At 48.8% G+C, this 22,015-nt stretch overlaps 1 protein-coding gene and 1 long non-coding RNA gene across 2 annotated transcripts in view; one reads left to right on the top strand and one right to left on the bottom strand.

Annotated features, from left to right (window-relative positions):
• The window catches only part of LOC138286779 (uncharacterized), a 46,007-nt gene extending 30,850 nt beyond the window's left edge, over positions 1-15,157 (bottom strand). The window contains exons 1-2 of the long non-coding RNA XR_011202061.1: positions 15,087-15,157; positions 2,161-2,233 (exon numbers count right to left, since the gene is read on the bottom strand). This is a non-coding gene — a long non-coding RNA (uncharacterized lncRNA). The remainder of the gene's footprint in view (positions 1-2,160; positions 2,234-15,086) is intronic.
• Positions 13,284-22,015, top strand: part of FEV (FEV transcription factor, ETS family member) — a 49,855-nt gene continuing 41,123 nt past the window's right edge. The window contains exons 1-2 of the mRNA XM_069227277.1: positions 13,284-13,378; positions 17,085-17,159. Of these exons, the coding sequence (XP_069083378.1) occupies positions 13,288-13,378; positions 17,085-17,159 (166 nt within the window). The 5' untranslated portion in view covers positions 13,284-13,287. The remainder of the gene's footprint in view (positions 13,379-17,084; positions 17,160-22,015) is intronic.

The raw sequence follows: 22,015 nt of genomic DNA, 5'->3' as shown, positions 1-22,015 counted from the left end.
CACATACAGCAGCATAACTTTACAAGAGTGAGCTTATAGGCCTCACTCCAGTGACACAGGTAAAAAGGCCACCATACTCTTTCAACTTCTCACCTGGCAAAGGCAGTAGCATTTCACCACTATGAGGGTAGAGCTTTGGGCAACCATCACAGTCCAACAAGTCACAATCTGCAAGGCAGGCCTATGTCATGGCACACACGCCTGATCTGATTTACCTCTGACAACAAAAATCAGCACCAGGGATCCAGACATGGTTGCAGTGGAGGCACTCAGGGCCCAAAAAGGTCACATCATTATCCATACAGACTACTGAATATAGCATAAGTGAACAAAGTATTCAAATACAGTTGTGCTGGGTGCAGATGCGGTGCTTGTGAAGGTAGTGAAAATATGAACAGAAATTTAAAAGGACTCAGATGCACTTGAAATATATGATAGCCACCTCTACAATCTGTGTACTTCCTATGTTGTATAATATTGCTAAATTCCATCTAGTGAATATGAATCTATAAAAGGGCAGTCCATTAATCAAAAGATGTTGATGTATTGATCTCTAGTTTGTAGGTAGCTTGGGTGAAGTCTTCATCAGATAATGATGCACCTCAATCCAAGCTAGAAAACTGGTGAAACCGTCTGTCAAAAAGGTCCAGAAGCATGTAGGGTGAGTCCTGTTTTGCTGAATGAATCCTTATTGTTTGGTGGTGATAGATACACAAGACAAACCTTACCAAGTTTTGCACATTCTTGTGTGGCTAGGAGAAGACAAGTGATGCACGTGTATTACGTATGCTTCATGGGTCTACATACCCTGTTGACTGATTAATTCCGTATGAAATGGGCCTGAGACAAGGCTCATTCCTGACCCAAACCTGCTCAACATCCTCATCAATCATCTAAATATATTTTTGTTTACTGTTGAGGATGCACTAAGTGTGGGCTCAAGGTTTATCAGTGCTTTAACTTTGGTACTTCTCAAACTTCCAGAACACATTCTGCTGTCACAGGGAAACCTGTGGTTAATGGGCCACAACCCTGGGAGTTGAGGGTTTTACCATTGATGGGACTGGGCTAGATCTACTATTGCTCTGTAAACGGGGTGCCAAGCACACACTTTCTGCACTTGACTCTCTGGGCAGCAAGGATGAACAGTCAAAGGCTTCTCAGGGAGGTAGTGAGGGGGTACAGAACCACAGCTCAAACAGTCAAACTACAGACACAATAAATCCAGTTTACCCCAGTGCTTTTCTTTGAAAACAATAGAAGTATCTAAAGCAGGAGTTTATTTTCTCTGAAAAAAATGGTTCTGATGTGCAGTGAATTGTTCCCTTGGGCATTGGGCAATTCTGTATTTTGCTTGTGTACATCTGTCAGTCCCTTGCATAGTGGGATGAAGGGCACGGTGACCTAGCAGCCACTTAGCGAATGAGCTGCCAAGTTAAAGTTTTACAATATGAAGCCAGTGGGGGCTCCAAATGAGTAAATATGGTGCTTCTCTAACTCTAAATGGAGCAAGGGATTGATGAGTTTGGCTTAGCCGGAGCACTGCAGATTTGCAGCAGTCCGCTCGCACCACCAAAATCCAAACAAGGACTATGGGCCTGATTTAGAGTTGGCAGACATGTTACCCTGCCACAAACATGACGGATAACCCATCGGCCGTATTATGAATTCCATAGTCTGTAATGGAATTGTAATACGGTGGACAGGATATCCGTCACATTTGTGAAAGAGTAACCCCCTCCGCCAAACTCTAAATCAGGCCCAACTCTCACTCCCAGATTGTTAAAACACTGTGCAGGGGCTCTGTCAATGACCAACAACTGCCAAATGAAAACACCAGAAGGATGGTGTGTCTACTACTTAAAGTTGCAAGCACGGTCAAGTATAGGGAATTATTTCCCAGGGCAATTTTTGACTAGGAGGAGTTGAGAGGGCAATAGAAATATGCAAAACGTACAGTAAATGAATGTAAGAGTAGCGCTTTTATGAAAGTACCAATACCCCACTTCCTTCTTACAGCCATTTTATAATGGTAAAGAGGCATTATACTGATATTAAACAAGAAAAACATTAGGTAACTGCATCATACTTATAAGTTGTTCCTGAGTAATAGGGAAACATGGGAGCATGTTGTGCAGAGTTATGTTTAAATTGACTTACTTCTGCCTTTGTCTGGAGTAAATCTTCAACAATTTCCAGGGAGTCAATGGGTCCAAGAGGAGCATGTGAATATCTACAAATATATAGGTTTGTGGGTGTTTTAAACTTGCGTGCATTCCTGCCTACAAAGCCCACTTCCTGACAATTCCCACGCCCTGATCCTGGATTTACTCACACAAAAATCTTCATGTGTGTACATTCATTTAAAATTCAAAATCAATGTTTGTAAATTACAAGAGTGGCACAAGTATGACTTCATTTGTTAATAACACAATTTGCATGTTCAGTTTAAATTTACACACAGGAATTGCTGTGAGAATCAGGACCTGTACGTTTATTGTTTAGATGTTTTGTAAACTCACTGAGTGCTGTCATGAGACAACTTTTGAATACTTAATACACAGAGGGCCAGATTTAAGGAAAGTGGCACTGCACACAGTAAAGCGCCACTTGTCTTGTGCCCCTTAGCGCTCTCCTAAAGTCACCATATGTGCGCCATATCTAAGATACAGCGCACCATGGCAGTAGTTAGGAAACTAGGGTCAAATGTTTGGATGCTAGTTCAGAGCTTTGCAGGATTAGTGTCAAAAATGTTGACGCTAATCCTGCAAAGCCCATTGAGGCTCATTGTAAGCAATGGGAGCCTCCTTTTAATGCCTGCTCTGAGCAGACGTTAAAAGTACCGAAACAAATGACACAAAGAAACCTCTTAGATTTCTTTGCACCATTTTTTCATCCCCCCCTAACGGGGGAAGGCCCCCTTTGCATACATTGGCCCGTATTTATACTTTTTGACGCTAAACTGCGCTAACGCAGTTTAGCGGAAAAAAAATTTGCGCCGGCTAACGCCATCCTGAAGCACCATGCGGGCGCCGTATTTATTGAATGGCGTTAGCCGGCGCAAGCAGACCGGCGCTGCCTGGTGTGCGTGGAACAAAAACACGTACACCAGGCAGCGCCGGCGTTGGGAAAAATGGCGCTAGGGCGTCTTAAAAATGGTGCAAGTCAGGTTGACGCAAAAAATCGCCTCCACCCGATTTGCGCCATTTTTAACGACGCCCAGACGCCATTTACATGACTCCTGTCTTAGTAAAGACAGGAGTCATGCCCCCTTGCCCAATGGCCATGCCCAGGGGACTTATGTCCCCTGGGCATGGTCATTGGGCATTGAGGCATGTAGGGGGGCACAAATCAGGCCCCCCTATGCCAAAAAAAAATATATAAAAAAAAAAAAATTATACTTACCTGAATGTCCCTGGGGTGGGTCCCTCCATCCTTGGGTGTCCTCCTGGGGTGGGCAAGGGTGGCAGGGGGGGTCCCTGGGGGCATGGGAGGGCAGCTGTGGGCTCATTTTGAGCCCACAGGTCCCTTAACGCCTGCCCTGACCCAGGCGCTAAAATCCGGCGCAAATGCGGGGTTTTTTGCCCCGCCCACTCCCGGGCGTCATTTTTGCCCGGGAGTATAAATACGACGCATTTGCGGCGCAGTCATTTTTTTAGACGAGAACGCCTACCTTGCATCTCATTAACGCAAGGAAGGCGTTCACGCAAAAAAATGACGCTCTTTCCTCATACTTTGGCGCTAGACGCGTCTAACGCCAAAGTATAAATATGGCGTTAGTTTTGCGCCGAATTTGCGTCGAAAAAAACGACGCTAATTCGGCGCAAACGGAGTATAAATATGCCCCATTATGTCTGGTACAAGCATAATGTGGAGCAAGGGTTTACAAAGTGACGCAATGCAATGTAAATCTGGTGCGGTGTTTTTGGCCATCTAATGCCACATTAGCCTAAAAAAATGACGTTAATGTGTCATTGGATGGCGCAAGGGGCTCTTAAATCTACTCCAGAATGAGAAGGAGAAATCACTGGAAAGAGAATAAATAGCTGCAGCCAGAGTCCAGCACAAGACAGAGCTATTTTTTGACATTAAGGGATCACAGATTGGTCATTCAGCAGTCCCATGCCACAATCTTCTTTCATTTGGACAGCTGAGTAGTTTAGTTTTAAGGGGTTTCTTGCATTGGAGGTAGTTTGGTTTTGCTTTGATGTCAGGATCCAAGGCAGTGCAGAGTTCATGGCCCAGCAAGGTATGGAACCAGGAAATCGTGGCCTAAATATCGTCTGACAAAAATACTGCTGCTTAAATACTATTTTCACAAAAACCATCACACTGGAGCTGTGAACATAACATTCACACTCAATAGAGTGTTATATTTGCTATTTTGGCAATGACGTTTATATCAAAAGATATTTTTGTTAAACATGTTCTAACATTAAAACCCCTGTCCCATCCCAGAGCCTGGACAACACTTGCATTGGCTTCGATGGGTCAGGTGCCTGGAAGCTGATTAGTGGTTCCATACTCTAGGACCGGTATTTCCTCCTGTAAGATAGTTTCAACTTGTAACTTACACCCTCCTCAATGCATCTGCAGAGCATGTGCCTTGAGCTCAGACCCGCTACCAGGGGGGAGACGATGGTATGTAACTGTGCGATTCAAAAAGATGTCAATACTCACTTCGTGTGTACGATTGTGTTTAACCCACTCCTCCCCCCCCACCCTCGCCTAAAGTACAGAATCTGTTGTTCCCCAGCAAAGCTTGTTCTGTGTAAAAATACAAACCCAAACAACACACGGAGGCTCCTTTTGCTGCTGCCCCTCAGCAGAATTTAACTGCTAATCTGCAAGGAAACTACATTGAGCCAATATGGAGCTTCGTTGTGTATGAAAAGAGGACACACCAGTACACCAGTGAGGAACCTTGTGTGTATCAAAAGGACAAACCAATACACTAGAGAGGAGCTTTGTGTGTATCAAAAGGACAAGCCAATACACTAGAGAGGAGCTTTGTGTGTATCAAAAGGACAAGCCAATACACTAGAGAGGAGCTTTGTGTGTATCAAAAGGACAAGCCAATACAGTAATGGGAAACTTTTGTTGTGTATCACAAGAGGACAAGCCAATACACTACTGAGGGGCTTTGTGTGTATCAAAGGGACAAGCCAATACACCAGTGAGGAACCATGTGTGTATCAAAAGGGCAAACCAATACACTAGAGAGGAGCCTTGTGTGTATCAAAAGGACAAGCCAATACACTAATGAGGAACTTTTGTTGTGTATCACAAGAGGACAAGCCACTACACTAGTGAGTGATTTTGTTGTGTATCAAAAAGACAAGCCAACACACTAGTGACTGATTTTTGTTGTGTATCGAAAGGACAAGCCAATACATCAGTTAAGGATGTTTTGTGTATCCAGACAACAAGCCACTAAATCAGTGAGGAACTCTGCTGTGCATTAAAAAACAGACAAGCCAATAAACCAGTGAGGAAGGTTGTGTGCATCAAAAGAAATCAAGCCAATACACCAACGAGGAGCCTGGGGAACCATACAAAAGAGAGACCAATGCTTCCACTGGACGCCTTTTCAGCACACTGAAGAGTTAGAGTGCAGCCATCCTGAAAATAAATATTATTCAATAGCAACTGTGCCATTTGTACTAATATGACAGCCTGTTCCCTTTCTGCGCTCTTTCACATTTGGAAACATTGGCAGATCCCGCAGAGGAGACCTGGACTTCTTCAGGAACAACCTGTGCTGTGTTACAGAGAGCCACCTGCAGGGACCCAGGGTGCTGACCAGGCTGCCAGCTCTACCAGCCTTACCATTGCCCTGAATCTAGAGACCAGACTGACAAAAGAGGGCATGTCTACACCTGCAGTTGGCACACACATCTGGAAAAGATCAACAGAGTTTCCAGGAGTGATTCTAGGGAAGATGTGACAGTCACAGCTTTCCAGGAATACTCACATGGGAAAGCAGTTACAGATGCATACTAGGGGTGGGCAGAACTTGAGGAGTTTTGCTCTGCGGAATTCTGTGGAGTTCCATAAAAACTCTGTGGGATTCCGAGTAATTCCGTGAGTGGCCAAGTTCGGAACGTTGCGCAGCTCACGCTGATTTTTAGCACTGGGAGCTTGTTCTGTGCTGTAAAATCAGTGCGAATAGCACCATGTGGTAAGCCGGAGGGCGCTGGTTCTTTTTGCCGCTCAAGTAGGTTTTCTACGTGGCCTGTACCTTTCTCAATGCGAATGGTAGCGACCTGTCGTGACCACTCGCATTGGGAAACCTCTAAAAAACTCCACCACATGGCAGTTGGCAAACTTTTCACGGAATTCCATGCTCCAAGCGGAGGGCTGAGTGGGCAAAACTCTTTGAATTCTGCTGGCGGAGCCGAGTTTATAGCCTACCCCTAATGTCTACATGTCCCGCCAATATAATTGCATATCCAAACATGTACCTGTAGTATAATTACATAGGCATGAATGCACTTACAGTGTGATTGCTGTAGGAAGCTGGCCTGGTGAGCACCTATAGTGTTATCACCTTCTACCAGGTCCAGGTATCCTCTATTAGTGAAGTGTAGGCAGTGTCTAGGAAGCCAGGGCTCTCTAGGGGCAGCTGTGGGTGAGCAGCCAAGACTTATCTAGGATACATGCAAAGCGCATGCAATACCACTGTAGTCACACAGAACTCACACACATGAAAGAACCACACAAGTGTTACAAAAAGTAAGGGACATTATTTTAGTGACACAAATACTAAAATACTATATAGGTAATACTCTACTAGCAGGTGAGTAAACACACTATTATGTGCACCTCAGCAATCAGAAATGGACATAGAAAGCAATAGAAAACAGAGAAATAGCAGTAAACAATAGAGACTGTAGAGGGAGACCAAACCATATACTAAAAAAATGGTATGCGAAAGTCAGACCACCACCCAGGTAAGTGGAATCTGTAGAGGAGGAGCTGGGGAAACTAGAACCCGAAAAGGTAAGCACCAGAGTGTCCCCCAGTGATCAGGAGAGAAGAGGTAAGTACCTTTTTTTCCCAAACCCACAGAGAAACATTGCAAAAGGTCTGTGCAAGACCGAAGCAAGAATGGAAGAAACAAAAGGTGTATCCAGACAGAAGAGCACCTGTAAATGAAGGAGACCAAGTTCAGTTCCAGTTGGAGTGTCCAGTCGGGGAAGGAGCCACTACCCACCCTTCCGGAGGTGGAGGACCAGGTCGACGGTGAAGACCAGGAGTTGGCTATGCAGCACAGGAGCAGAGGAAGAGTTCCAGAAGTGATGCAGTTGATGTCCCATGACTGAAGAAGAGTTTCAGTCCATCAGTGGTGTGAAAAAAACACCAACAAGCCTTGGCAAAGGCAAGAGTCGCAGATGAAGAGTTGCAGAGCTGCTGGGGACCAGGAAGGTCCGAGGGGACTCAACCCAAGGAGGGGAGTCCCAGGCAACTCTCCGCAGTAAGGAGAGCCATAAGTTGAGGATGCAGCCCCCACAGGCAACCCACAGGCAGCAGGCACAGGAGTCGCAGTGAGGTCCACTCAGAACACCTGGAAAGAAGACCCATGTTGCTGGAGCAGCAGGCAGGAGACTACGCATTGCATAGAAGAGTGCTGGAAGCTGAGGCTACACGGAGCCAGAAGATCTCTTGGAAGAAGAGCCAACAAGCCTTGGTAGCTGCAAGAGTCGCAGTGCACAGGGGTACTGTCCTACAAGGAAAGGCAAAGACTCACCACCTCCAAAGTTGGACAGCTGGTAGAGGGGACCAAGGGGACCACTGAAGACTACCATCTGTGTTGCAGGATCCACGCATAGTTGCAGGAGAGAGGACCCCACGCAGCCAGACATCATTGCAGTTGTGACTCATTTGCTCCAAGGGAGATTCCTTCTTGCTTCTTGGTGCAGACTGAAGACTTGCCACCCTCAGAGGATGCACAGCCGGGAAAATGTTGCAGTTGCTGGAAGGAACCAGAGAAACAATGTTGCAGAGCGAAGCCGTCACTGGAGCTGCAGATTGTAGGTTCCTGTGAAGTCCATTTGCGGTTCCAGTGGCCAGAAGTTGAAGTAAACATTGCAGAGGAGTCCTGCTGGAATCTTGCACATTGAATCAGAGGACCCACCCAAGAGGTAGACCCTATATAGCCCTAAAAGAGGGATTGGTCACCTAGCAGAAGGGGGCTGTGATGTCACCTGCCTGACCTGGCCACTCAGATGCTTCCAGGGTCTCTGCCCACCTTTGATTCAAGAAGGAAGAATCAAGTGGACACCTGGAGAAGCTCTGGGCATCACCCCTGGGGTGGTGATGGACAGGGGAGTGGTATCTCCCCTTTCCATTGACCGTGGGTCCCTGAACTGGTGCAAACTGGTTCATGTAAGGAGGGCACCAAATGTGCCCTTCAAAGCATACCAGTGGCTTGGGGAGGCTACCCATCCCAAGCCATGTAACATCGATTTCCAAAGGGAGAGGGTGTTCCCTCCCTCTCCCAAAGGAAGTCCTTTGTTCTGCCTTCCTGGGCTTGAGCTGCTCAAACAGCAGGAACCTGTCTGTAGGATGGCAGCAGCACAGGCTGCCCGGGAAAACCCTGCAAACTGGTAGGAGCAAAGCTGGGGGTCCTCTAAGGAACCCCAGAGTGAATGGAATCATACAACCAATACTGGCAACAGTATTGGGGTATGATTCTAACATTTTTTATACCAAACATGCCCAGGTTCGGAGTTACCATTATGTAGCAGGACATAGGTAGTGACTTATATCCAGCACACAGGTAAAATGGCGTCCCCGCACTCCTGAAGCCTAGGAACCTGGAGCTGGAGTTTGTGGGGACACCTCTGCTCATGCAGGGGGGCCCTCACACACAGGTACCTGCACCCTGCCCTCTGGGCTAGGGAGGCCTGCCATAGGGGTGACTTACTGTGACCTGGTGCAGTGACCTGTAGTGAAAGGGTGCATGCACCTTTTCACGCTTGCTGCAATGGCAGGCCTGCAGACACAATTTGCATAGGCTCCTATGGGTGGCATAGTACACGCTGCAGCCCATGGGGAACCCCTGGTGCCCCAATGCCCTGGGTACCTAGGTACCATATACTAGGGACTTACAGGTGGGTACCAGTATGCCAAATATGGGGTGCACAATGTCAGGGACAACCAAATTTAGAGTGAGAGCGCAGAGTCACTGGGGTCCAGGTTAGCAGGATCCCAGTGAACACAGTCAAAACACACTGACAGCAGGCAAAAAAGTGGGAGAAACCATGCCAAAAAGAGGGTACTTTCCTACAATTGCCAGTACATAAATCCACCTACAGTATAATTACACATGCATACATGTGCCTGCAGCTTATGTACACATGCATACATGTACCTGCTGTACCTGCAGCATAATTACACACGCATAAATGTGCCTGCAGCTTATGTACACATGCATACATGTACCTGCAGCATAATTACACACACATACATGTACCTGCAGCATGATTATACAATAATTTATGTGCCTGCGGTACAACTACCCACATACATACGCCTGCAGTACATTTACAAATGCATACGTGTGCCTGCAGTATATTTACACATGCATCCATGCACATGTTGTATAATTACACATGCATACATGCACCTGCAGCATATTTACAGACGAATACATATGCTTGCAGTATAATCACATACATGCACCTGCAATATAATCACACAGATATACAGGTACCTGCAGTAACATTACATATATACATACATGCACCTGCAATATAATAACTATGATACAGGAACTTCATATGTTATGGTACTGCTTCAGGTGCGCTGCCGAGGAACATTTCCTCGGATTAGAGCTATGAGTGCAAACTGCAGGCAGCCAACAGAATTCCATCAAGGTAGCTCAATGGGTGAATTCACCTGTTGTAGAGATCTGTGTGTCGCCTGCAGGCAACCCGATTAGCATCTGACCCTGCATCGGAGCACTGTGTGGAATATGTACGTCACAGGCTTGCATGACTGCCAGATAGCAGATTTAAATAACAGAGGCGGAAAGCTCTGCCAGACTCTACCCAGAACCCTGGCTCTGACTCAGCTCGAGGTCCGGTTGGAACCTCGAGCCCAAGACGAGCCGAACTTTCATGGGAGGTGATGTGGCCAACTGGCTACAGCTGCTCAGCATGAACCATGGGGACGCAGGTTGGGATCCTGGTATCAGCTCAGCATCCGGATTCCCTCTATCGAAAAAAAAGTTTTAAAAAGGTGTAACGTGGCCGGTGTCTGTTGTGAAGCGCAGGTGTGCGCTATGTAACACTGTCAACAATAACATGTGGCTTCTGCTGCCACCCATGCTGTACCCATGCTGTGCCCCCCCCTCTGCGTGTCACCCCCCTCTGCTTGCCACCCACGCTGTGACCCCCTCCGCTTGTCACCCACGCTGTGACCCCCTCTGCATGTCATCCACGCTGTGACCCTCTCTGGATCTCACCTACGCTGAACCCCCTCTGCTTGTCACCCACGCTGTGACCCCCTCTGCCTGTCACCCACGCTGTGACCCCCTCTGCATATCACCCACGCTGTGACCCTCTCTGGATGTCACCCACGCTGTGACCCCCTCTGCTTGTCACCCACGCTGAACCCCCTCTGCTTGTCACCCACGCTGTGACCCCTATGCTTGTCACCCAAGCTGTAACCCCCTCTGCTTTTCACCGATGCTGTGACCCCCTCTGCATGTCACCCACGCTGTGACCCCCTCTGCTTGTCACCCACGCTGTGACCCCCTTTGCTTGTCACCGACACAGTGACCCCCTCTGCTTGCCACCCACGCTGTAACCCCCTCTGCTTGTCACCCACGCTGTGACCCCCTCTGCACGTCAACCACGATGTGACCCCCTCTGCTTGCCACCCACGCTGTGACCCACCCTGCTTGTCACCCATGCTGTGACCCCCTCTGCTTGTCACCCACGCTGTGACCCCCTCTGCATGCACCCACGCTGTGACCCCCTCTGCATGTCACCCACGCTGTGACCCCCTCTGCTTGTCACCCATGCTGTGACCCCCTCTACTTGTCACCCACGCTGTAACCCCCTCTGCTTGTCACCCATGCTGTGACCCCCCTCTGCATGTTACCCGCTCTGCTTGCCACCCACGCTGTGACCCCCTCTGCATACACCCACGCTGTAACCCCCTCTGCTTGTCACCCACGCTGTGGCCCCCTCTGCATGTCACCCACGATGTAACCCCCTCTGCTTGTCACCCATGCTGTGACCCCCCTCTGCATGTTACCCCCCTCTGCTTGTCACCCACACTGTGACCCCCTCTGCTTGTCACCCACACTGTGACCCCCTCTGCTTGTCACCCACGCTGAACCCCCTCTGCTTGTCACCCACGCTGTGACCCCCTCTGCTTGTCACCCACGCTGTGACCCCCTCTGCTTGTCACCCACGCTGTGACTCCCTCTGCATGTCACCCACGCTGTGACCCCCTCTGCTTGTCACCCACGCTGTGACCCCCTCTGCTTGTCACCCACGCTGAACCCCCTCTGCTTGTCACCCACGCTGAACCCCCTCTGCTCGTCACCCATGCTGTGACCCCCTCTGCTTGTCACCCACGCTGTGACCCCTCTGCTTGTCACCCATACTGTAACCCCATCCTCTAAAAATAAAAGACAAATCGTTAACCTTTGATGTCAGAAAGGGGTACTCACCTGAATTGCACAGTGTGAAACTAGAAAATCGGGATCAATCCCGGCTTCCCTGCTTGACCAAATCGTCTGATCCTGTGCTACCTTATGTCACAGAATCTCAGTTTTTGTTCATTTTCACATACATGTCACCTTCAAATGCGCGAGTTCAGGTGTGCGCTGTACAAACTCCTGTTAGATTCGAGTCAATAGACAATGTTTAATCTGTAATAAGAATGTTGCCTACACATAGGCCACACATTACAAATCACTTGCCTCCTAGTTCATTGTTAGCATTGTCATCAGGGCGGGGCGAGAGTGTTCCAGTACATAGCTGAAAACTCACTTTTAATCATTCTCCTTAAATCCGAGATCCAATCTGATTTACTAAGATGAAACGCTTCACCTGATAAAGACATACACTGAGTTTTAAGGAAAGTTTATTACATGGGTTACAAGATGTTAGTTGCATGATTTATAGCCAAATCGTTCCAAGGCTCGGCTCGGGCTGAATCTTAGAGCCCGAGCCGACCCTTGGCTCGGCTCAGCTCTCCTTGTTAATCTGTTGGCTGACCCTCCTCTATTAAATAACGCGTCTCCTGAGAAGGCCATACGTTGAATGCCAGTAAGATATCTCATTGGGTCAACGCACCTGCTAAGGAAACATGTGACCTGAAAGCGACCCCTGTGAGTCCCTCGCCGCAGCTCAGCGGCTTTACCCCTCTGTTGTACAGATGTGCGCGCCCCTACACAGCATACATTCAGTCTCAGATAGCTCAGTGGGTTCATGCAATCACTGCTTTGGCATGTACTCCAAGTGCGACTTTTACTTTTCCCAGCTCCCACCACAAAACTAATGGCTTCAAGGAGCTTTAAAGAATAGGTGTTACTTTTAGTTATCATCGCACTTTGCTACGCCTGTTTGTAGGTGGGCGGGGAGGGGGTGCTGGAAGCCACAGGAACTTTCCACCCAGCCATCCACCCGTGTCCACGGCCACTGACAGGGACGAGTTGCCGGGTGTAGGGAGGTGGAAAATCGCTGTTTAATCAGCAATTAGGCAACAAAAAGGAAACAGCAGCCAGGACCTGCAATAAAACAGGAAAAGCACACCACGACAGCTTTTTCTTTTGAAATTATGGCCTCATTATCTGCACGGCGCACGCCACCCCCTGCTAAACTTGTTTTCCTAAAGTCGGTAGAGCAGATTTAAAGGCCCCAGAATCAATATTAGGTCTGCCCTGGGCCCGCTCTGGGCGGCTGGTGTTTGCAAAGAGTTAAACGGGCGGAAAATCGGGCCTGTGGCGAGCGCGGCGCCCCTCTCCGTCCCTGCCTGGAAACCCCGATCCGAGGCGGGGCACTTTTATTAAAAGTGCGATGGTGCCGAGATAAGGGGTCCGGGGGGCGGAGGGGGCGCAGCCGGGCTTTATGGCGCAGGCAGGAGGCGGCCCCGCAATCAGATCGGGAGTTTAATTAAAAAGGATGCTGCAGTGAAGATATTGCCCACCCCTCCCCCCGTGACATCTCCACAGGTTGCTGGGAGACCGCCACCCCCCCGTGTCACTCCGTCGCCCCTATCTCCCCTGATAAAGTGTATTATTTGGGCGGCTCTGCTGGAGGAGAGATGAAGGCGGCAGGGCCCTTCCTGGGCCAGTTCCTCCCTGAGATGCGAGAGACCAGAGGGTCGCACCTGCTGCTCAACATGTACCTGTCAGGTAGAGCCGGCTCCCTCTCTTTACCCCCCCAGGGTGCGGGGACCCCCGGGGTGCGCTGCGGGAGGGGGCTGTCCTAGCGCCGAGCTTCGGTTCCCGTGCGCCTAGAAAACATGCCTTCGGGGGGATGTGTGTGGCGTGTCCCTGCGACCCCGGCGCTGCTCCCAGGTTTCACTTCTCAGGTGTCTGTCCCCCTCTGCCTCGTCCATTTCCTGTTTGTTTACTTGGTGCTGCTGCCCTCCTTGGGGCGAACACTCCTTCCTTTTGCAGAACAGGGGGTTCTCAGCCCCCCCTCTCTATATACACCTGTCACTGATAGATGTCAGGCCCAGTTTCCTTCGTCCTATCTTGCCTCCGTCTCCTTTCTTTCTTCTTTCATTATTTATTTTTCTTTCATTTGTTCATCCTTTCTTTTTCTCTTTCTTTCTTCTTTTTCTTTCATTCTTCCTTTCCTTTCATTCTTTGTTTCTTTCTTTTATTCTTTCTTTCCTTCACTCTTTCTTTTTTCCTTCACTCTCTCTTTCTTTCTTTCTTTCTCTTTCTTTCTTTCTTTCTTTCTTTCTCTTCCGCTCCCGATCTTCCATCTAATACTCTCCCTCTCCACCCGCTCTCCTTTCACATTTATCGCTTCCCTTTTCTTTCCGTACCCTTTGTCTTTTACCATCTTCTCCTCCTCCCTCCCTCTCTTTTCGCACCCGTCCCCTTTCTCTCTCTCTCCCCGACTGCCTCCTCTCTTCCTCGTCTGACTTACATCTCCTCTTACCCTATCCCGCGCTCCTCATACTTCCGTCTCCTCTGCCCCTTTGTTCCAATCACTTCTCCACTTTCTTCACTTCTCCCTCCCCTCTTCTTTCTCTCTCCTTCTCCCCCCTCTCTCTTGTGCCCCCTTCTCTCATGTGTCACCCCTTAAATATCTACGTCTTGCACCTCTTTTCTCCGGGTCATAGTTTTCACTCTTTTTCCCATCATGTCTCCCAACCCCAGGTTTCTTCACCTTATTTCACTTCTCTGTTTTCTCTCCCCTCTCCTCTCCTCTCCTCCTCTCCTCTCCATCCACTCTCTCCCCTCTTTGCTTCTCTTTCTGACCCCTCTTCTCCATATCACCTCTTCTTCATTCATTCTTTCTCGTCTCTCTTTCTTCTTTCCTTCTCTTTCTCGCACTTCTTTTTCCTTCTTTGCTCCCTCTTCTCCTCCTCCCTCACTTCTCCTCCTTCCTCTCCTCTCCTTCCCCTTCTCTCTTCTCACCTCTCAATCCCTCCACCTCACTCCTCTCCTCTCCATCTTACCTTCTTCCACTCCTTCCCCTCTTTTCGTCTCTTTTATGACCCCTCTTCTTTCCTTCTCCCTCTCGCACCTCCTTCTCCTTCTTTTCTCTTTCCTTCTCGCACCTCTTTTTCCTTCTTTCCTCTCTGTTCTCCTCTCTCTTCCCTTCTTCTTCCTCCCTTACTTCTCCTCCCTCCTCTCCTTCCCCTCCTCTCTTCTCACCTCTCAATCTCTCCAACTCTATCCTTCCTCTCCATCTTCCCTTCTTCCACTCTTTTCTTCTCTTTTATGGCCCCTCTTCTTTCCTTCTCCCTCTCTCACCTCTTTCTCCTTCTTTGCTCCCTCTTCTACTCCATCTTTCCTTCTCCCCCCGCCTCCTCTCTTCCTTCTTTCTTCTCCCTCCCTTCCCCACTCTCCCGCTCTCATCCTTTCACCCTTCTCCTCTCACCTTTCTTCCCGATTCTTTCTCAGGGGGTTCCTCTCTCGTCTCCCCTCTTTCCTCCTCCGTCTCTCACCTCCTCTCCCCGCTCCCGGCTCTGGCGCCCCGGCCCCCCGGACCCCTTTAAAGCGCTCCCTCTCGGCGCTGTCGGAAGTCGGATTTCCTTTTTCCTGGACGCGTTTCCTGGCCCCAGACGCCGCGGGCTGGAGGACAAAACCCGAGCGTAAAATAGCATTAAATACACCTGCTGACTTTACAACATCAAAGCAGCGCAAACCAGTTAAACCAACGCAATCCCTCTTTAAAAAGAACAAGAACATTTTTTTTGAAAATATTATACAAGGACAAGTGTCAGAGTTACTTTCCGCAAAATGAAGAAAACCTAGAATTTCGGTGTTTTTTTGTTTCCTAATTATTATTTTGTGATTAAAAAAAAAAAAATCGAATTCAAATTACGACAAAATCAGAACAAAACGAACTAAAATACCAAAGCTGAAATGTCATTCATATTTCGTTTGCTGGAATCATTATTTTTGCCGATGAAAAGCACAGACAGACCCAAGAGCGGGATGGTTTTTCCGCCACAAGAAGAAACGACTCTATTTAAAACCCCTCAATTTGGAGAAATAATTCATTTTACGAACGAAATCGACTTTCAAATTGTTGCGTGTTTTATACTGAACGGGTTTACGTCACATTTTCGTTTATCACCTTGTAGTCCGCTCGTTCAGGAAAAAAAAGACGCAGAAAATAAGAAAAACCGCAACTGCTCATGTTAACGACTTTATTTATTGAAAAAGGAAAAACCACCTGGAGAAGAACTGATGAAGATGAGAAAAGGAGCTCAGCGCGGAGTGGTGGGAAACAAGGCGCTAGGTAGGCGCGAGGCGAAAATAATAACAACAATTACAATAATAATACCAACAACAATGACAATAGTTACAATAATAATAACAGCAACAGTATTACTACTATGATTCTTCGTATTACTATTACTATTGGTAATAATAACAACAATAATAATAATAGCAGCAACAATACTACTACTAATAATATCAATAATAATATCAGTACTAATACTGCTCCTAACAATAATAATAGCAGTAGTACACTTCATAAAAATAATATTAATAATAAAAATTACAATAATAATACCAACAATAATAACAATAATTACAATAATAATAACAGCAATAGTATTACTACTATGATTAATATTCTTATTCTTATTGCTAATAATAACAATAATAATAATAGCAGCAACAAGACTACTACTAATAATATAAATAATAATAATATCACTACTACTACTACTACTAATAATAATAATAATAATAGCTGTAGTACTGTTGATAATAGTAATGATGATAATACCAACAATAATATTAATAATAATAATAATTACAATAATAGCACTAGTACTGATAATAATAATGATGATCATAGCAATGATAATAGCACTAGTTCAATTAATAATAATAATAATGATGATAACAACAACAATCATAACAATAATAATAGTAATAATAATAATAGCAATAACAATAATAGCACTAGTACTGTTAGTAACAATAAAGATGATAATAATAATAATAACAGTAATAATAACAATAATAATAATAGCAGTAGCACTGTTAATAATAATGATGATAATAACAACAATCATAGCAATAATAATAGTAATAATAATAATAAAAATAAAAATAATAAAAATAGCAGTAGCACTGTTAATAATAATGATGATAATAACAACAATCATAACAATAATACTGATAATAATAATAAAAATAATAATAGCAGTAGTACTGTTAATCAGAATGATGAGGATGATGATAATAATAATAATAATTCCCATAACAAGAAGCCCAGCAGCAGTGATAGTTCGTCTGTATAGCGCTTGCTGCCGCAGCTTCGCAGCGCTGCACGCGCCGCTGCTGCTCTGTGACTGAGCCCCTTGAGTGCAACCGCGGATTTGACCTTCTCGGGGTGTCTTGTGTTCCCTTGCAGACCCCGTCGGCGAGACTCTGCTGAAGGAAGGGAAGCAGCAGCCCTGGGGGTCCATCAGCCCCGGCGTGCAGAAAGGTGAGGGTCACCTCAGGGAGCTCGAGGGGGGCGGGGGGGGGGGGGGAATGAAATGTGGGAGAAGCATGGAGCGGAGTCGGAATTTCGGGGGCGAACGAGCGATCTGGGGCAGGTGAGGGGCAGAACAGGGGAGTGTACACTGTGGGCAGTAAGATGGGGCGCCAGAGGGTGAGGGCTGCAATTGATCTGTGCAGAGGGAGGGGGCAGGAGGGACTGAAGAGAGGACTGTGCACGGTGGGCAGTAGGGACTGAGGACCAGACTCTCTGGGTGTTATACCGAGGGCAGTGGTAAGGCTCACTAGGGTGGGCAGAAGTTGAGTAGAGGGGTCTGTAGGGTGGGGCAATAGGGAGTGAGGACCAAACTCTCTTCGTATTATAGAGAGGGCAGTGGTGGAGTTCGGGAGGATGGACAGTAGTTGGGTAGATGACTCTGCACAGTGGGCAGTAGGGAGTGAGGACCAGACTTTCTGGGTGTTATAATGAGGGCTGAGGTGGGATTTGGTAGGGTGGGCAGTAGTTGAGTAGAGGGGTCTGTAGGATGGGGTAGTAGGGAGTGAGGACCAGGCTCTCTGGGGATTATAGTAAGGTCAGTGGTGGGGTTCGTTTGGGTGGGCAGTAGTTGAGTAGAGGAGTCTGTAGGGTGGGACAGTAGGGACTGAGGACCAGCCCATCTGGGTATTATAGTGAGGGCAGTGATGGGTTCGGTAGGGTGGGCAGTATTTGGATGGAGGACTCTGCAGGGTGGGGCAGTAGAGAGTGAGGACCAGTCTCTTTGGATATTATAGTAAGGGCAGTGGTGGGGTACGGTGGGTGGGCAGTAGTTGAGTAGAGGAGTCTGTAGTTTGGGGTAGTAGGGACTGAGGACCAGCCGTTCTGGGTGTTATAGTGAGGGCAGTGGTGGGGTTCCGTAGGATGTGTAGTAGTTGGGTCGAAGACTCTGCACGGTGGGGCAGTAGGGAGTGAGGACCAGACTCTTTGGGTATTACAGCGAGGGCAGTGGTGGGGTTTGGTAGGGTGGGCAGTAGTTGGGTAGAGGACTCAGCACAGTGGGGCAGTAGGGAGTGAGGCAGTGGTGGGGTGGGCAGTTGTTGAGTAGAGAACTCTGCACGATGGGGCAGTGGGGAGAGAGGGCCAGTCTCTCTGGGGATTATAGTAAGGTCAGTGGTGGGGTTCGGTTGGGTGGGCAGTAGTTGAGTAGAGGTGTCTGTAGGGTGGGGCAGTAGGTAGTGAGGCCCAGAATCTCTGGGTATTATAATAAGAGCAGTGGTGGAGCTCGGTAAGGTGGGCAGTAGTTGCGTGGAGGACTCTGCACAGTGGGACAGTAGCTAGTGAGGATCAAACACTCTGGGTATTATAGAGAGGGCAGTGGTGGGGTTTGGTAGGGTGGGCAGTAGTTGAGTAGATGGGTTTGTGGGGTGGGGCAGTAGGGAGTGAGGACCAGTATCTCTAGGTGTTATAGTGAGGGCAGTGGTGGCATTCATTTGGGTGGGCAGTAGCTGAGTAGAGGAGACTGTTGGGTGCAGCAGTAGGGAATGAGGACCAGACTCTCTGGGTATTATAGTGAGGGCAGTGATGGGGTGGCCAATAGTTGAGTAGAGGGGTCTGTAGGGTGGGGGAGCAGGGAGTGAGGACCAGACTGCCTGGGTATTATAGTGAGGGCAGTGGTGGGGTTTGGTAGGGTGGGCAGTAGTTGGATAGAGGACTCTGCACGGTGGGGCAGTAGGGAGCGAGGACAAGTCTCTCTGGGTATTATAGTGAGGACAGTGGTGGGGCACAGTAGGGTGGGCAGTAATTGAGTAGAGGAGTCTGTGGCAGATGGGAGTGAGGTCCAGTCTCTCTCGGTTTTATATTAAGGTCAGTGATAGGAATCATTGGGGTGGGCCATAGTTGGGTAGAGGACTCTGCACAGTGGGGCAATAGAGAGTGAGGACCAGCCCCTCTGGGTATTATAGTAAGCGCAGTGGTGGGGTGGGCAGTTGTTGAGTAGAGAACTCTGCACGATGGGGCAGTGGGGAGAGAGGGCCAGTCTCTCTGGGGATTATAGTAAGGTCAGTGGTGGGGTTCGGTTGGGGGGGCAGTAGTTGAGTAGAGGTGTCTGTAGGGTGGGGCAGTAGGTAGTGAGGCCCAGAATCCCTGGGTATTATAATAAGAGCAGTGGAGGGGCTCGGTACGGTGGGCAGTAGTTGCGTAGAGGACTCTGCACAGTGGGACAGTAGCTAGTGAGGATCAAACACTCTGGGTATTATAGGGAGGGCAGTGGTGGGGTTTGGTAGGGTGGGCAGTAGTTGAGTAGATGGGTTTGTGGGGTGGGGCAGTAGGTAGTGAGGCCCAGAATCCCTGGGTATTATAATAAGAGCAGTGGAGGGGCTCGGTAAGGTGGGCAGTAGTTGCATAGAGGACTCTGCACAGTGTGACAGTAGCTAGTGAGGATCAAACACTCTGGGTATTATAGGGAGGGCAGTGGTGGGGTTTGGTAGGGTGGGCAGTAGTTGAGTAGATGGGTTTGTGGGGTGGGGCAGTAGGGAGTGAGGGCCAGCCTCTGTCGGTATTAGAGTAAGGTCAGTGGTGGGGTTCGTTTGGGTGGGCAGTAGTTGAGTAGAGGAATCTGTAGGGTGGGGCAGTAGGGACAGAGTACCAGCCCTTCTGGGTATTATAGTGAGGGCAGTGATGGTGTTCGATAGGGTGGGCAGTAGTTGGATAGAGGACTCTGCACGGTGTGGCAGTAGGGAGTGAGGGCCAACCTCTCTGGGTATTATAGTAAGGGCAGTGGTGGGGTGGGCAGTAGTTGAGAGAAGGGTCTTTAGGATGGGGCAGTAGGGAGTAAGGACCAGTCTCTCTGGGGAATATAGGGAGGTCAGTGGTGGGGTTCGTTTGGGTGGGCAGTAGTTGGAAAGAGGTCTCTGCACGGTGTGGCAGTAAGGAGTGAGGGCCAGCCTCTCTGGGTATTATAGTAAGGGCAGTGGTGGGGTGGGCAGTAGTTGAGTAGAAGGGTCAGTAGGGTGGGTCAGTAGGGACTGAGGACCCGCCCTTCTGGGTATTATAGTGAGGGCAGTGATGGGGTTCGGTAGGGTGTGCAGTAGTTGGATAGAGGACTCTGCACGGTGGGGCAGTAGGGAGTGAGGACCTGCCTCTCTGGGTATTATAGTGAGGGTACTGGTCGGGCTCACTAGGGTGGGCACTAATTGGGTAGAGGAATCTGCACAGTGGGGCAGCAGGGAGTGAGGACGTTTATCTCTAGGTATTAAAGTGAGGGCAGTGGTGGGGTTTGGTAGGATGGGCAGTAGTTGGGTAAAGGAGTCTGCAGGGTGGGGCAGTAGGCCGTGAGGGCCAGACTCGCTAAATATTACAGTAAGAGCAGTAGTGGGGTTAGGTGAGGTGGTCAGTAGTTTAGTAGAAGGGTCTGCAGGGTGGGGAAGTAGGGAGTGAGGACCAGTCTCTTTGGATATTAAAGTAAGGGCAGTGGTGGGATACGGTGGGTGGGCAGTAGTTGAGTAGAGGAGTCTGTAGTTTGGGGTAGTAGGGACTGAGGACCAGCCGTTCTGGGTGTTATAGTGAGGGCAGTGATGGGGTTCCGTAGGGTGTGTAGTAGTTGGGTCGAGGACTCTGCACGGTGGGGCAGTAGGGAGTGAGGACAGACTCTTTGGGTATTACAGCAAGGGCAGTGGTGGGGTTTGGTAGGGTGGGCAGTAGTTGGGTAAAGGACTCTGCATAGTGGGCCAGTAGGGAGTGAGGACCAGTATCTCTAGGTGTTATAGTGAGGGCAGTGGTGGCGTCCATTTGGGTGGGCAGTAGCTGAGTAGAGGAGACTGTCGGGTGCAGCAGTAGGGAATGAGGACCAGTGTCTCTAGATATTATAGTGAGGGCAGTGGTGGAGTGGGCAGTAGGCACTGAGGACCAGACTCTCTGGGTATTATAGTGAGGGCAGTGATGGGGTGGCCAGTAGTTGAGTAGAGGGGTCTGTAGGGTGGGGGAGTAGGGAGTGAGGACCAGACTGTCTGAGTATTATAGTGAGGGCAGTGGTGGGGTTTGGTAGGGTGGGCAGTAGTTGGATAGAGGACTCTGCACGGTGGGGCAGTAGGGAGCGAGGACAAGTCTCTCTGGGTATTATAGTAAGGGCAGTGGTGGGGTACGGTGGGTGGGCAGTAGTTGAGTAGAGGAGTCTGTAGTTTGGGGTAGTAGGGACTGAGGACCAGCCGTTCTGGGTGTTATAGTGAGGGCAGTGATGGGGTTCCGTAGGGTGTGTAGTAGTTGGGTCGAGGACTCTGCACGGTGGGGCAGTAGGGAGTGAGGACAGACTCTTTGGGTAATACAGCGAGGGCAGTGGTGGGGTTTGGTAGGGTGGGCAGTAGTTGGGTAAAGGACTCTGCACAGTGGGGCAGTAGGGAGTGAGGACCAGTATCTCTAGGTGTTATAGTGAGGGCAGTGGTGGCGTTCAGTTGGGTGGGCAGTAGCTGAGTAGAGGAGTCTGTGGGGTGCAGCAGTGGGGAATGAAGACCAGTGTCTCTAGATATTATAGTGAGGGTAGTGGTGGAGTGGGCAGTAGGCACTGAGGACCAGTCTCTCTGGGTAGTATAGTGAGGGTACTGTTCGGTCGTGGTAGGGTGCTCAGTCGTTGAGTAGAAGATTCTGCACAATTGCGCAGTAGGGAGTGAGGGCCAGACTATCTGGGTATTATTGTAAGGGCAGTGGTGGGGCTCAGTGGGGTGGGCAGTAGTTGGATAGAGGAATCTGGAGGGTGGGGCAGTAGGGAGTGAGGGCCAGTCTCTCTGGGAATTATAGTAAGGGCAGTGGTGGGGTGGGCAGTAGTTGATAGAGGACTCTGCACGGTGGGGCAGTGGGGAGTGAAGGCCAGTCTC

Source organism: Pleurodeles waltl, chromosome 3_2 (assembly GCF_031143425.1).
Source record: "Pleurodeles waltl isolate 20211129_DDA chromosome 3_2, aPleWal1.hap1.20221129, whole genome shotgun sequence".
NCBI lineage: Eukaryota > Metazoa > Chordata > Amphibia > Caudata > Salamandridae > Pleurodeles > Pleurodeles waltl.
This window is presented reverse-complemented; position numbering and strand designations above follow the sequence as displayed.